This window comes from Felis catus, chromosome B1, assembly GCF_018350175.1.
Source record: "Felis catus isolate Fca126 chromosome B1, F.catus_Fca126_mat1.0, whole genome shotgun sequence".
NCBI classification, from domain to species: Eukaryota; Metazoa; Chordata; class Mammalia; order Carnivora; family Felidae; genus Felis; species Felis catus.
The window spans coordinates 123,389,468-123,406,151 of NC_058371.1; the positions used below are offsets into that span (position 1 = coordinate 123,389,468).

Sequence of the window (16,684 nt, forward strand, 5' to 3'; positions counted from 1 at the left end):
CTAGTAAAAAGACATTCAATCCCCCCACCCCACACACCTTTTCTGCAATGTCATGGCATTATAGCAAGGGTATCGGATATGTGATGATAAAACTTTAGAATGAGGCCATTTTCAAAATGGAAGAACAGGCAACAATTAAATTAGATATGAAACTATAGTGTATAGAAACAAATGAAAATATTTAAAAACACTTTTTATGTTTATTTTTGAGAGAGAGAGAGAAAGGAAGAGAGAGAGAGAGAATGAGTGGGGAAGGGCAGAGAGAGAGGAGACACAAAATCCGAAGCAGCCTCCAGGCTCTGAGTTGTCAGCGCAGAGCCTGATGTGGGGCTTGAACTCACAAACTGCGAGATCATGACCTGAGCTGAAGTTGAACACTCAACCGACTAAGCCACCCAGGCTCCCTGAAACAAAGAAAATCTTAAAAATAGAGTTCTCTCTGGATCTTACTGCACCAAAGCTCATTTGGTAATCATAATATTGTCAGTTTGAGTATTTTTTATTTTGAGTTCTATACTGGAATAATCAGTTTAAGTCCATGACATAAGTTCAGACACTACATGCATGCTACTATGTTCTGTGCAAATATCAGAGATCTTGCAAACTATCTTCTGTATTTCAAAGAGAGATGCAGAAAAGTCAAAAATTATGGATGGTATTCATCCATCTGTAGTTCCATCTATTCAATTAATATTATTGAACTATTAGGTGTCAAAAATTGTAAAGCTAACTTTTTCCTTCTAAGAATTACCATCACCACAACGCTTAGACTTGGCTGGTACCAGTGTTATATTTTCTGCTACATTTCTGGCTTCATGAAATCCTTATATGTTTAGTTTTTGTGGAAAGATACAGACAGACTTCTGGTTGAACAAGATAGATTGAATCCAAGCTTATATCTTAGCTTCCTCTTGTGGTAGCATCCCTTCCCTAAGGAGAAAAACAAAAATAAAAACAAAAACAAAAGAAAAGCCTCAAGGCAACCTGGCTAAACATGTATGTAACAACATCCCTCATGACCTTGTGACATGAGACCACTTAATCAGACTTCATGTTTGTGGGTTACCATATATTGGAGACAAAAAAATATATATAAAAAACTACACCCCATGGCGATCGGGGCATGGTTCTTCGGGTATAAACCCAGCTGAGTGGTGCCGGCACAAATAAAGTTGCTTCCTGGAAAGAAAATCCTCGGTGTCACCGTCTCTGTGTGAGAATCCTGCTACATTCCCTCTACTAGTTTGGTAGGACTATTATAACTGAGTACCACAGACTGGAAGGCTTAAACAGAAGAAATTTATTTTCTCACAGATCTGGGGGCTAGAAGTGTGAAATCAGGGTGTTGTCAGTGACTTCTGAGATCTCTGCCCTTGGCTTATAAATAGCTATTTTCTCTTTGCATCTTCACGTGATCGTTCCACTGTGCACAGTCATGTCTATATTCAAAATTCCTTTTCTTATGAAGATACCAGTCATATAAGATTAGGGCCAACCCTAAAAAACTTAACTTATTATATATTTAAAGTCCTTATCTCCAAATACAGTTATATTCTGAAGTACTGGGTGTTAAGACTTCAACATATGAATTTTGGAGGGACAACAGTTTAGCCCATTATACTCCCAAAGCGCCATTAAATTAATAAGTAAAAGAATTATGAAAGGTGCAATAGTACAAACACAAAAAGAATGAGAGAAGAGATGATAATAGATAAAAGATATGTTCAGTTTTCAAAAATGTAAAGTGGATGGGCAAATGGTAAATGTAAAAGTTGATGAGTAAATGTAAATGGTAGAATGGAGGAAGCTACTATGTAAATACCTTCAGAGAGGAATGCCACCACGAAAGCCAGTTTACCTTATAGTACCTTTAAAAAGCCCAGGAATATTAATTACATTGGAAGGTGGCAGGTGGGACTGAAAACAGCAGGATTGGTGATAGTCTGGATACAAAGCACAATCTCCTATAGCTGGGCAACTTTCTCACCCCCACTGCAGGAGAAGATGTGAGGTCTGTTGGCGGAGAAATCAAATGAGAGAGCCTCTGGATTTAGGGATATTGAGATAAAAGAGGAAAGGCGTGAGATGATGTAACAAAAATGGAGGGTATTTCTAGACTCCAGATAAAAAGAATGAAAGCTCCTTGGAGAAATGGCTGATTCCAGGTTTGGAGCAGGAATTGTATCTGAAGAACCTAAAGCATATTGTTATACCAGAAAGCAGGGGGGCTATGATAGATTACCCAGGGTCATATCAAAAGGACTCAGGGGCTCATTTAAATAGGTTCCCACCAACCAAATATAGGATGACTTCAGTCTCAACGAGCAATACAACTCCAATGAGTTAAGATAATTCAAATCTTTTTAAATCCATGAGTTTAAAATTAGAATTTTAAAAACTCATTGATTATTATTTGAAGATGCAAGAGTCTAACTTGGTATTTTGAAACTGGTAAGTAGAAGGAAAGAAAAAAAAAACAACCAAGCATTTATCTTGCTTTTCCTATATGAACTGTATCTTAGGGTAACTAAATAATTCATGAGAGAAGTCTCTTTTTATAGAAGTATTTCAGGTAATAAATAAGAAGGAATTATAGAATTATATTATTTTAGAATTCCTACTGAATGACTAGATCTAGTCAGTTATCATTAATGGCTGCTAACATTGTAGAATAGATAGAATCAGTTATAATATGTGCTTCCTGGTGGAAGTATACAGGGCTACCAATGAAGTAATCTTGAAAAAAATATTGAATTCGAATCTGATCAAGCCCTTACAATAAACTGCCAGTTTACAGGAAGTACAAGGGACAGGAGACACATAGATAGTCAAGAAAATACAAACTGTGGGGAATTCTCAGAAATTGGACAAAAACTTAGCTTTTTCACCAAATAAATTTAAAGAGAATAAAATAAAGTGATGGAGAAGAACCTATAGATTATAGGATGATAAGAGACTTAAAAAAATTGGCCCCTTGTAAGTGTGGACTTTAATTGGGTTCTGATTAAGAGAAACATAAAATTATTTTTATTATTGTTCACATAAATTTGAGGCAGTCACAAAAATTAGAACTCTGAATAAATAATCAAATAATTGTTTTAAGTTGGAAAAATGGTTTTGTGTTTATGTTAAAACGAGTCCCTTATCTTTTAGAAATACATGCTGAAGTATGTATTGATAACATTATATTTTGCATTCTCCTCTACAACATTGGAGTTAGAATTGGGGAAGCTGATAGGATTAAGAAACAAATTTGGACATGAGTTGAGAATATTTATTGACCCTGGGTGAAGGGTATGTAGGAGTTTCTTCAACTGTGCTTTATGTTTTTTTGCATGTTTTTAATTTTGCATAATTATAAGTAAGACAAGAAGAAAATGGAGGGTTTAAGTGGAAGTTTATATGCAGAATGCAAGAGAGTTCCAGGTACCATTCCCACTCACCCAAATTGTCATCAGACTGGAGAAAAGACTGATATTTGGGGACCCGCTAATGAATTATGATTCCATCACAGCATAATGAAGTCCAATAGCTTTCAAGGCAAATCTATCCACATATGAATTTTTCAATCATCTCTTTTAGTGGCTCACTCTTAAATCTGAATGGGGAGCAAGGGATCACCAGACATTTGAGGAAATCCTCCAATGCAAAACACAAGGACAAACAAAAATGCAATATCAATAAAATTCCAAGGAAACAGACAATAAAGAAAGCAGAATTATAAATAAAATTATAATTAATATCCTTGTAAATATGGAGGATAATTCAAGCATGAACAAAGATTTAGAGAATTAGCGAACTTGAGAATTAAAAATATGACTGCAGAAGTTAAAATTATAGAATGCAAGCTGAAAGAAATACCTGGTTACCTGGTCTTACTGTAGTCCTTAATTTACATGAAGGTGCTCTGAAACTCTAGGAAACAGTGGTGGTTACAGAACCATTGGAAAGTGATTGTACCTGGATGAGGCCTACCAATGTGATTTTTAAACTGATTTAGGTCTCCATTCTGGCTGCACATTAGAATCAAATAGATAAACATAGGGGAAGGGAAGGGAAAATAAGATAAAAACAGAGAGGAGGCAACCAGAAGAGACTCTTAAATACAGAGAACAAACTGAGGATTGCTGGAGGAGTGTTGGGTGGGGATATGGACTAATGGGTGATGGGCATTGAGGAGGGCATTTGTGATAAATCAATCACTAAATTCTACTCCTGAAACCATTATTACACTATATGTTAGATAACTTGGATTTAAATAAAATTAAAAAAGAACATAGGATTCAAGAAAGATTCAAAATTTAGATTTTAGAAAGATTTAATGGACATTAGAGATTTAGGGTCATTTGTTGTTTTTAATAAAAATCCTTATGTAAGTTGATTTTGCTTATAACAACAACAATAACAAATAAAGTAAAATTTCTGGAGAGACAAGATAAAATAATTCTGTGAAAGCAGAGTACCGGATTCCCCAAGTCTCTGTAGTAGATGTAGGAGCTGTGTAAAACCATAGAAATAAAGATTTACTTGCAGGGGAAACAAAACAAAACAAAAATAAGACAAAACAAACAAACAAACAAATGAACCAGAAAGCTTTAAATTAAAAAAAAAAATGTCTGGGTCTCATTTCGATTGTCTTTAATTTGAATAAAGTGGACTGAGTCGTTGTTATTTTTATAAATCCCCCAAATGATCATCTTGTGCAGCCTAGTTTTAGAGCCATTAACCTAGTGTGAGCTTCTCAAAAGTAGACCCCATGCTTCATTTATTACTATATACCAGTGCTTTGCACATAGTAAACATTTAATGTTTAAAAATTTTTTTTAATGTTTATTTATTTTTGAAAGAGACAGTGTGAGTGGGGGAGGGGCAGAGAGAGATGGTGACTCAGAATCTGAAACAGGCTCCAGGCTCTGAGCTGTCAGCACAGAGCCCAACGTGGGGCTCGAACTCATGAGCCACGAGGTCATGACCTGATCCAAAGTTGGACACTTAACTGACTGAGCAACCCAGGCACCCCTAAACTTTTAGTACTTTTAATTAAAAGAATACTCATCTCTGATGGTGACTCCCAAGGTAAAGGAGTAAAGGTAGAACCGTATGGTTTCTCCCTGTCCCCCTAATCCCTGCATGCCATGTGATCAAATGGATGGTTATACTTTATTTAAAAGAAGAGGCCCATTTTTATTAGGTTACACATGAAAAGATGCCATAAACAACCTGCCTTAATAATCTTTAGCTTCCGTTTCCAAGGCAGAATACTCCTTAGATCTAGGACTTCTCCCTTGGGATGTATGTGTTGAGCAGAAGATGCTGTAATCCCCTTTTGGACAGAGCTGTGGTTCTTTATTGTACATGAGGATCATCTGTGAGGCTTGTTAGAAGTGTGGATTCCTCTACTCAGTGAGATTCTGCTCACTAGACCTCAGATGAGACACTGTGGTGAAGGGAACTATGTATTTAATAGGTTGATACTAATGTGGGTAGTCTGTTGATAGCATTTTTAAAAAGCAGGATAGATATTACAGCATTTTCAGCCAGTGCCTAGGGTTTGGTCTTCTCAAAGTCTTTTCACCTTTATATTGTCATGAACGGAGGCTTGTCCTGAGTGGCCAGTGTCTCATAGTCCTCTATTTAAAAATTTTTTTAATTGTCCTAAGCCTAACTTTTTAGAAGCAAGAGCTAATTTTACTACTATATCTTATTTTCATCAAATAAAGTTCAGTAACATTAGGAACTTTATGAAAAAACAGTAAAAAAGGAAAAAGATATTCACTGAAGAGGTCAAGATTTCATTTCTGCTTTTATGCAAAATAAACCAAAGACTAAGTATATTCATTTATCTCATTATTCACACTTAGTCTTTTCCCTGTGATCCATAGTAATGAGCACTTACACAATGTTTATAACAGTAGGAAGGTAATCCCAATTTGTCAGTAGCTGATTATTTTAAATTTTTTTTTCAACGTTTATTTATTTTTGGGACAGAGAGAGACAGAGCATGAACGGGGGAGGGGCAGAGAGAGAGGGAGACACAGAATCGGAAACAGGCTCCAGGCTCTGAGCCATCAGCCCAGAGCCTGACGCGGGGCTCGAACTCACGGACCGCGAGATCGTGACCTGGCTGAAGTCGGACGCTTAACCGACTGCGCCACCCAGGCGCCCCAGTAGCTGATTATTTTATACCAAGCCTGCCTATATGTAGAAGATGGATATAGCATAATGGTAAAATTTAAGAAAATAGGTTAATATGGTATATTTCAAGTTATGTTCTCTATATTTCTATATTTGATATGTATCTAATAAGTTTGTATAAACAGAATTATGTAGAAGTTTTTTTTAATTCTAAACTTAACTTCCTATAAGTTTGTAGATTTAAAAACAATCTTATTCCATAGCCAAAGTGCATCTTTTCTAGCAGCCACCAAATAATGGCATAGACTTGTTCATTTGAGACAAGATAACATGGACCTTCATAAACATTTTTAGATTCAAACTTATTAATAAGAATACTTGTGTATAAGAATTTATCCTCAATAAAAATTTCCCAGGTGTTATTGTTATTATTTAATATGTAGGCTTTAAGATATTTTACTATGGTTAGAACTAGCTATTGCTCTAATTTGGAGTCACATTATTTCCCAGAGGAACCTATCTCCAAATCCATTATATGATCAGTGAAAATGTAGGATTCAATGCATACATTTATCCTTTCATCCATTCTTTGGGCAAATATTAACTGAGCACCTACTATGCTCCACATAGTCTTCTGTACTCTAAAGATACAGGAGCAAACAAAACAAAAAATAACTGCCCTCTTGGAGCTTACAATATAGCAGAAAATTGTATTTTGGATAGTAAAACATGATAAGGCTAAAAAATAGGTAGGAAAGGGGGTAGGAGTTACTTAGGGGAGGCAATTAAATTGAGATTGGGTGGCCTAGAAATGACTCATTGAGAAGGTAACATTGAATAGTGTTATGATTGAAATGAAGGAGTGAGCCCTGGAGTTATCTAGGAGAACATCTCAAACAGAGTGCAAAGGTCCTGAGATCTTATTGATAAACAGAGTGAATGGAAATGAGAAATAGGGTGCCTGGGTGGTTCAGTTGGTTAAGTGCCTGACTCTTGATTTCAGCTCAAGTCATGATCTCACAGTTTGTGGGACTGAGCCCCAGGTGGGTCTCTGTGATGACAGTATGGAGCCTGCTTGTGATTCTCTCCTTCTGTCTCTGCTTCTCCCCTGCTTGTGCTTGATTTCTCCCTCTCTCTGTCAAAATAAATACAATGAAACAAAACAAAACAAAAAAAGGGAAATGGGAAAGTAATAGGAGATTAGGTTAGAGTGCTGATAGTGAGTCTGGGGGGTGAAATTCATATCATATTAAGACCTTGATTTTTGCTCAACATGAGATTGGAAGCCACTGGATGGATTCAGGAAGAGGAGTGGTACAGTATGACTCAGGACCTTAACTGGATCCATCACTAGCTGCCATGTTGAGAAATAGACTGAAGGAGGATAAGGGTGGAAGCAGGGGGGAAGTTAGGAAGATTTCACAATAATCCAGGTAAGAGATGGAGGCTTGGATCAGAGTGATGTCTTTGGAGATGGAGAGAAGTGGGGTTGATTTTAGACATATAATGATAGAGATGACAGGATTTCCTGATAGAGTTTTATTATATATCCAAGTATGTAATTCATAAATTAAGGAATAATTCTTTACATTGTAAAAAAGTAGAGGAGGTATATATGAAACAGAAGATTTGAAACTTTTTAATAGTATGAAAAGTATTGTATAAGATTACTAAAATCTTTGATGATTGATATATACTACTTTTTGATATATATTTAAATAACACTTGTATATATTTTATAAATATATATAGTACTGTGTTTAAATTCTTGATATATATATATATATGTATATATATATATATATCTCAAGTTAAATGTGTTTAAGATAATAGAAAAGTCAGTATGAGTATTTGCTGAATTAAGTTTTATCTATTATAAAGTATCTGGCTAAAACTTAATTTCTTACATTTTCTAACATTTGTATTTGAAATAAAATATATCCTGAAGCTTATTTGTTGGAAACAAGGTAGTTTATTAATAGAAACTTGAAAATATAGTAAAAATATTTTCTTAGATAAGATTTGGTTGTATACTTTTAAATAGAAGAAATATAGAAACCACCTTTATTCATTGTAATTTTTAATTATGTGAAGTAGATAATTTTTTTCTGAGCTCTATCAGTAGAGGGCAGCAAAGTTTCAAGTAGTATGTTTTCAGGTTCCTAGGGAACTTTGCTAAGGAAAATTTTTTGTTGTTTCTCTTAAGTTTGTTCTGGCTTGCCTTTTAATGAAGTGCTTTAGTAATTTCGTGTAGGAATTTGCTTAAAAACCCTGTAACTTTGGTTCATATATTTAGCCAACTGTTCCCTTAGGTACTATAGATGCTTTCTTAATGAGAACATGTATTTTTTCTTTTGTAATTTAGGGAGTACCGGGGCCTGGAAAATATGACATTAAAAGTCAATTTCAGAAGACTCAAAGTATGATACCAAGCGTAAATGATGCATCACCTGCTTTTCTTTCTCAGTCCCAGGTAATGTTCTACAGTCATTTTCATACATAGAGCATAATAGATACAAGTGAAGCCAGAAACAAATCTGATGGTGTTTTGGGAGATTATAAAAAGAAAAGTTAGAGATGCCTGGGTAGCTGAGGCAGTTAAGTGTCCGACTCTTGATTTTGGCTCAGGTCATGATCTCATGGTTTGTGGGATCAAGCCGGCATTGGGATTCATGCTGACAGTGAGAGCATGGAGCCTGCTTGATTTTCTCTCTCTCTTTCTCTCTCTGCTTCTCTCCCCCCCCCCCCCCCCCCACCTCTCTGTGTCTTTCTCAAAAATAAATAAATAAAACTTTAAAAAATTATATTAAAGAGGACTTTTTGGGAGTGCTATAATGATTTCAGGAGTAGATTCCAGTGATTCATCTCCTACATATAACACCCAGTACTCATCCCAACAAGTATCCTCCTTAATGCCTCTTGCCCATTTAGCCCATCCCCTTCACAAAACCCCTCCAGCAACCCTCAGTTTGTTCTCTGTATTTAACAGTCTCTTATGTTTTGTCTCCCTCCCTGTTTTTATATTAATTTTTCTTCCTTCCCTTATGTTCATCTGTTTTGTATCTTAAATTCCACATATGAGTGAGGTTACGTGATATTTGTCTTTCTCTAATTGACTAATTTGCTTAGCATAATACACTCTTATTCCATCCACATTGTTGCAAATAGCAAGATTTCATTCTTTTTGATTGCTGAGTAGTATTCCATTGTATATATATACCACATATTCTTTATCCATTCATCTGTCAATGGACATTTGGGCCCTTTCCATACTTTGGCTATTGTTGATAGCTCTGCTATAAGCATTGAGGTACATGTGCCCCTTTGAAACAGAACTCCTGTATCCTTAATATAAATACCTAGTAGTGCAATTGCTGGGTCAAAGGGTAGTTATATTTTTAATTTTTTGAAGAACCCCCATACTGTTTTTTAGAGTGGCCGCACCAGTTTGCATTCCCACAAGCAGTGCAAAAGAGATCCTCTTTCTCCTCATCCTCGCCAACATCTGTTGTTGCCTGAGTTGTTCATGTTAGCCATTCTGACAGGTGTGAGGTGGTATCTCATTATGGTTTTGATTTGTGTTTGCTTGATGATGAATGATGTTGAGCATATTTTCATGTGTCTGTTAGCCATCGGATGTCTTCTTTGGAAAACTGTCTATTCATGTCTCTTGCCCATTTCTTCACTGGATTATTTGTTTTTTGGGTGTTGAGTTTGATAAGTTCTTTATAGATTTTGGATGCTGACCCTTTATCTCATATGTCATTTGCAAATATCTTCTCCCATTCTGTCAGTTGCCTTTTAGTTTTACTGATTGTTTCCTTCACTGTACAGAAGCTTTTTATCTTGATGAGGTCCCAATAATTCATTTTTGCTTTTGTTTCCCTTCCCTCTGGAGACATGTCAACTAAGAAGTTGCTGTGGCCCAGGTCAAAGAGGTTGTTACCTGTTTTCTCCTCTAGGACTTTGATGGCTTCCTGTCTTACAGTTAGGTCTTTCATCCATTTTGAGTTTATTTTTGGGTATGGTGTAAGAAAGTGGTCCAGGTTCATTCTTCTGCATGTCCCTGTCCAGTTTTCCCAGCACCACTTGCTGAAGAGACTGTCTTTATTCCGTTGGATATTCTTTTCTGATTTGTCAAAGATTAGTTGGCCATATGTTCGTGGGGCCATTTCTGGGTTCTCTACTCTGTTCCATTGATTTATGTGTCTGTTTTTCTGCCAATACCATACCGTCTTGATGATTACAGATTTTTAATACAACTTGAAGTCGGAATTGTAATGCCTTCAGCTTTGGTTTTCTTTTTCTGGATTGCTTTGGCTATTTGGGCCAAATTTTAGAATTGTTTGTTCTGGCTCTGTGAAAAATGCTGGTGTTATTTTGATAGGCATTGCATTTAATATGTAGATTGCTTTAGGTAGTATCAACATTTTAACAATATTTGTTCTTCCAATCCATGAATGTGGAATGTTTTTCCATTTTTTTGTGTCTTCTTCAATTTCTTTCATAAACTCTCTATAGTTTTTAGTGTATAGATTTTTCACTTCTTTGGTTAAGTTTATTCCTGGGCATTTTGTGTTTCTTGCTGCAGTTGTAAATGGGGTTGATTCCTTGATTTTTCTTTCTGCTGCTTCATTATTGGTGTATAGAAATGCAATGGATTTCTGTGCATTTATTTTATATCCTGTGACTTTGCTGAATTCATGGATCAGTTCTAGCAGTTTTTTGGTAGAATCTCTTGGGTTTTCCACATAGAGTATCCTGTAGTCTGTGAAGAGTGAAAGTTCGACTTTCTCCTTGCTGATTTGGATGGCTTTTCTTTCTTTGTGTTTTCTGAATGCTGAGGCTAGGACTTCTAACACTATGCTGAATAACAGTGGTGAGAGTGGACATCCTTGTCATGTTCCTGACCTTGGGAGGAATGCTCTCAGTTTTTCCCCATTGAAGATAATATTAGTGGTGGGTATTTTTCTTGAGGATTTTATCAAGAAAGGATGCTGTATTTTGTCAATTGCTTTCTCTGCATCTATTGAGAGGTTCATGTGGTTCTTATTCTTTCTTTTTAATGTGATGTATGATATCGATTGATTTGTGGATATTGAACCAGGCCTGCATCCCAGGAATAAATCCCACTTGATTGTGGTGAATACTTCTTTTACTGTATTGTTAGATTTATTTTGCTAGTATCCTGGTGAGAATTTTTGCATCCATGTTCATCAGGGAAATTGGTCTATAGTTATTCTTTTTATTTGATCTTTGTCTGCTTTTGGAATCAAGGTAATGCTGGACTCATAGCATGATTTTGGAAGTTTTCCTGCCATTTCTATTCTTTGGAACAGCTTCCAAAGAATAAGTATTAACTCTTCTTTAAAATTTTGTAGAATTCCCCTGGAAAGCCATCTGGCCCTGGACTCTTGTTTGTTGAAAAATTTTTGATTATGATTATTAATTCAATTAATTTAATGGTTATAGATTTGTTCAAATTTTCTATGACTTCTTGTTTCAGTTTTGGTAGTTTATATGTTTCTAAGAATTTGTCCATTCTTCCAGATTGCCCAATTTATTGGCATATAACTTCTCATAATATTCTCTTATTATTGTTTGTATTTCTGCTCTCTAATCTTTATTATTTCCTGTCTTCTTCTGGTTTTGGGCTTTATTTGCTATTCTTTTTCTTTTTTTTTTTTAATTTTTTTTTCAACGTTTTATTTTATTTATTTATTTTTAAAATTTTTTTTTTCAGCGTTTATTTATTTTTGGGACAGAGAGAGACAGAGCATGAACGGGGGAGGGGCAGAGAGAGAGGGAGACACAGAATCGGAAACAGGCTCCAGGCTCTGAGCCATAAGCCCAGAGCCCGACGCGGGGCTCAAACTCACGGACCGCGAGATCGTGACCTGGCTGAAGTTGGACGCTTAACCGACTGCGCCACCCAGGCGCCCACAACGTTTTATTTTATTTTTGGGACAGAGAGAGAGACAGAGCATGAACGGGGAAGGGGCAGAGAGAGAGGGAGACACAGAATCGGAAACAGGCTCCAGGCTCTGAGCCATCAGCCCAGAGCCCGCTATTCTTTTTCTAGCTCTTTATGGTGTAAAGTCAGATTGTATATCTGAGAAATTTCTTCCTTTTTTAGGAAGGCCTGGATTGCTATATACTTCCCTCTTATTACCGTCTTTGCTGCATCCCAGTTGGGACTGTCATGTTTTCATTTTCATTGGCTTCCATGTACTTTTTAATTTACTCTTTAATTTCTTGGTTAACCCATTCATTTTTTAGAAGGATGTTCTTTAATTTCCAAGTGTTCATGGAACTTCCAAAGTTTTTTTTTTTTGTGGTTGATTTGAGTATCATAGTGCTGTGGTCTAAAGATATGCAAGGTATGATCTTGATCTTTTTGTACTTGTTGAGGGCTGATTTGTGTCCCAGTATGTGATCTATTCTAGAGAATGTTCCATGTGCACAGGAGAATAATGTGTATTCTGCTGCTTTAAGTTGAAATGTTCTGAATATATCTGTTATGTCCATCCTGTCTAGTGTGTCATTCAAAGCCATTGTTTCCTGGTCGATTTTCTGTTTAGATGATCTGTCCATTGTTGTAAGCGGGGTGTTGAAGTCCCTTACTATTATGGTATTATTATCAATGAACTTCTGTATGTTTGTGATCAATTGATTTATATATTGGGTTCCTTCATGTTGGGGGCATAAATATTTACAATTGTTAGGTCTTCTTGGTGGATAGACCCCTTTGGTTGTGATATAATGCTCTTCTTCATCTCTTGTTACAGTCTTTATTTTAAAATCTAGACTCACTTCATGCTGATGTAGTTTCATTTCAGGATGAGGGAAGCTGAGAACTTCCATGCTACTCTGTCATCTTGGCCATTTGTCTCTAATTTTTTTTAATGCTTATTTATTTTTTGAGAGAGAGAGAGAGAGAGAGAGAGAGCAAGAAGGGAAGGGGAAGAGAGAGAGGGAGACACAGAATCTGAAGTAGGCTCCAGGCTCTGAGCTGCCAGCACAGAGCCTGAGGTGGGGCTTGAACCCCCAAACCATGAGAAATGACCTGAAGTTGGACGTTTAACTGATTGAGCCACCCAGATGCCCCAAGAGACTCACTTTAGACCTAAAGACACCTACAGATTGAAAATGAGAGAATGAACCATTTATCATGCTAATGGATGTGAAAAAAAACAGAGTAGCCATATATATATCAGACAAACTAGATTTTAACCCGAAAACAGAGCAAGAGATGAAGAAGGGCACTATATCATAAAAAAAGGGTCTATCCAACAAGAAGACCTAACAAATATAATTATTTATGCTTCCATGTGGAAGCAGCCAAATATATAAATTAATAACATAAATTCATCGATTACAATACAATAACAGTAGAGAACATTAACACCCCACTTACACCAATAGACAATTCATCTAAGCAGAAAATCAAGGAGGAAACAATGGCTTTGAATGACACACTGTACCCAATGGACTTGATAGATATATTCAGAATATTTCATCATAGAGCAGCAGAATACACATTTAGTTTGAGTCCACAAAGATATTCTGCAGAAAATATCACATATGGGGACAGATTCAGGCTTCAATATGCACAAAAAGATAGAGATCATAGTATGCATATTTTTCAACCACAAAGCTATGAAAAATGAAGTCAATCAAAAGAAAAATAACTGTTAAAACAACAAATACATGGAGGTTAAACACTATCCTACTAAAGAATGAATGAGTTAATCATGAAATTAAAGAGAAATACAAAATATATGGAAGCAAATGAAATTGAAAACGTGACAGTCCAAAACCTTTGGGATGCATCAAAATGGTCATAAGAGGTAGGTATATAGCAATACAGGCTTATCTCAAGAAGCACAACCTCACAACCTCAAATACACAACCTCACCTTATACCTAAAAAAGCTAGAAAAGGAGCAACAAATGAAGCCTAAAGCCAGCAGAAGAAGGGAAGTAATAAAGATTATAGCAGAAATAAATGATATAGAAACAAACAAACAAAAAACCCCCACCAGTTAACAGATCAATGAAATTAGGAGATGGTTCTTTGAAGAATTAATAAAATTTATAAACACCTAGACAGACTTATCACAAAGAAATGAGAAAGGACCCAAATAAATAAAATCACAAATGAGAGAGGAGAGATCACAACTAACACCCACAGAAATACAAACAGTTATAAGAGAATATTATGAAAAATTATATGCCAACAAATTGAGCAATCTATAAGAAATGGACAAATCTTAGAAACATATAACCTGCTGAAACTGAAACAGGGAGAAATAGAAAATTTGAACAGACCAATAACGAACAAAAAAATTGAATCAGTAATCAAAAATCTCCCAACAAACAAAAGTCCAGGGCTAGATGACTTCCCAGGTGAATTCTACCAAACATTAAAGAAGATTTAATACCTATTCTCAAATTATTCCAAAAAATATAAATAGAAGGAAAACTTCCAAACTCATTCTATGAGGCCAGCATTACCTTGATTCCAAAACCAGATAAAAACCTCACTAAAATGAAGAATTATAGGCCAACATCCTTGAGAAAATGGATGTAAAATTCTGAACAAGATACTGGGAAATCAATCCAACGGTATTAAAAAAGTCATTCACCATGATCAAGTGGGGTTTACTCTGGGGCTGCAATGGTGGTTCAGTATTAACAAATTAATCAACATGATACACTGCATTAATTAAAAAAAGGGTAAGAACCATATGATCCTCTCAATAAATGCAGAAATAACATTTGACAGAATACAGTATCCATTCATGATAAAAACCCTCAACAAAGTAGGGATAGAGGGAACATACCTCAACATCATAAAGACAATATACAAAAGACCCATTGCTGATATCATCTTCATTGGGGAAAATCTGAGAGTTCCACGGTTATTCACATAGTACTGGAAGTTCTAGCATCAGCAATCAGACAACACAAAGAAATAAAAGTTATCCGAATCAGCAAGAAAGAATTCAAACTTTCACTGTTTTCAGACAACATGATATTCTATATAGAAAACCTGACAGATTCCACCAAAAAATTGCTAGACCTGATACACGAAATCACTAATGTTGCAGGATAAAAAATCAACATACAGAAATCAGATGCATTTCTCTATACCAATGAGCAGCAGAAAGAGAAATCAATGAATCAGTCATATTTGCAGTTGCACCAAAATCATAAGATACTTTGGAATAAACCTAACCAAAGAGGTAAAAGATCTGTACTCTGAAAACGATAAAACACTTGTGAAACAAATTGACGAGGACACAAAAAAAATGAAAAAACATTCCATGCTCATGGATGAGAAGAACAAATATTGTGAAAATGTCTATACTAACCAAAGCAATCTATACATTTAATGCAATTCTTATCAAAATACCACCAACATTTTTCACAGAACTTGAACAAACAATCCTAAAATTTGTATGAAACCACAAAAAATCCTGAATACTCAAAGCAATCTTGAAAAAGAAAACCAAACTGGAGGTGTCACAATTTTGGACTTCAAGCTGTATTATAAAGGTGTAATTAGCAAGACAGTATGGTACTGGCACAAGAACAGACACATATATCAGTGGAACAGAATAGGAAACCCAGAAATGGACCCACAACTATAAGGTCAACTATCTTCGACAAAGCAGGGAAGAATGTCCAATGGAAAAAAGAGTCTCTTTAACAAGTGGTGTTGGGAAAACTGGACAGCAACATGCAGAAGAATGAAACTGGACCTCACTCTTACATCATACACAAAAATAAATTCAGCTGGGGGGTGGGAGAGGGAGATGGTGCTTGCCAGCGCCTTTGTTCCCTGCCTAGCTGAGCTCTGTCTTACAGGGCTCAACACCTCTCCCTCCCAGTGTCCTCTCGCCTTCCTGCTCTCCAAGCAGAGCTGTTGACTTTTAACTTTCCAGATGTTAAGTTCCGCTGGCTGTCAGAACTCACTAAGTCTGGACCCTCCGCTTTTGCAAGCCAGACTCAGGGCTCTGCCTTTCCAGGCAGGCTGCCCCTCCACCGCCCTGGCTCCCTCTTGCCAGTCTGTGTAGCGTGCACCGCCTCTCCGACCTTCCTACGCTCTTCCGTGGGCCTCTTGTCTACACTTGGCTCTGGAGAGTCCATTCTACTAGTCTTCTGGCAGTTTTCTGGGTTATTTAGGCAGGTGTGGGTGGAATCTAAATGATCAGCAGGACGAGGTGAGCCCAGCGCCCTCCTATGCTGCCATCTTCTCCCCCATAGGGAAGCAGTACCCGTCACCAAACTTGCTTGCACTGCACAAACACCCAACGCTGTGCTTCTGTGGATCCATCCCTCCGACTGGTCTGCCTCCCTCCTGGTGCTGCAGGGCCCCTCCCACAGGGGACCACCAATGGCAAAATGAACTAGGCCTGCCCCTCCCGCCCCTGTGCACCTTGCAGATCCACCCCGGGCCGATATACCAGATCCCATCGAAGCAGCACCATAAGCCTGGCAGTGTGCAAGTAATCCAGACAGGGGCCACACCACTCCACAGTGAG

General features: G+C 36.7%; 1 protein-coding gene across 4 annotated transcripts in view; it reads left to right on the forward strand.

The window, feature by feature from the left end:
• Window positions 1-16,684, forward strand: part of STPG2 (sperm tail PG-rich repeat containing 2) — a 635,506-nt gene that overhangs the window by 122,538 nt on the left and 496,284 nt on the right. For all 4 annotated transcript variants that reach the window (XM_045056062.1, XM_045056065.1, XM_045056064.1 and 1 more), the window contains one exon: window positions 8,501-8,608. In XM_045056062.1, the coding sequence (XP_044911997.1) occupies window positions 8,501-8,608 (108 nt within the window). The remainder of the gene's footprint in view (window positions 1-8,500; window positions 8,609-16,684) is intronic.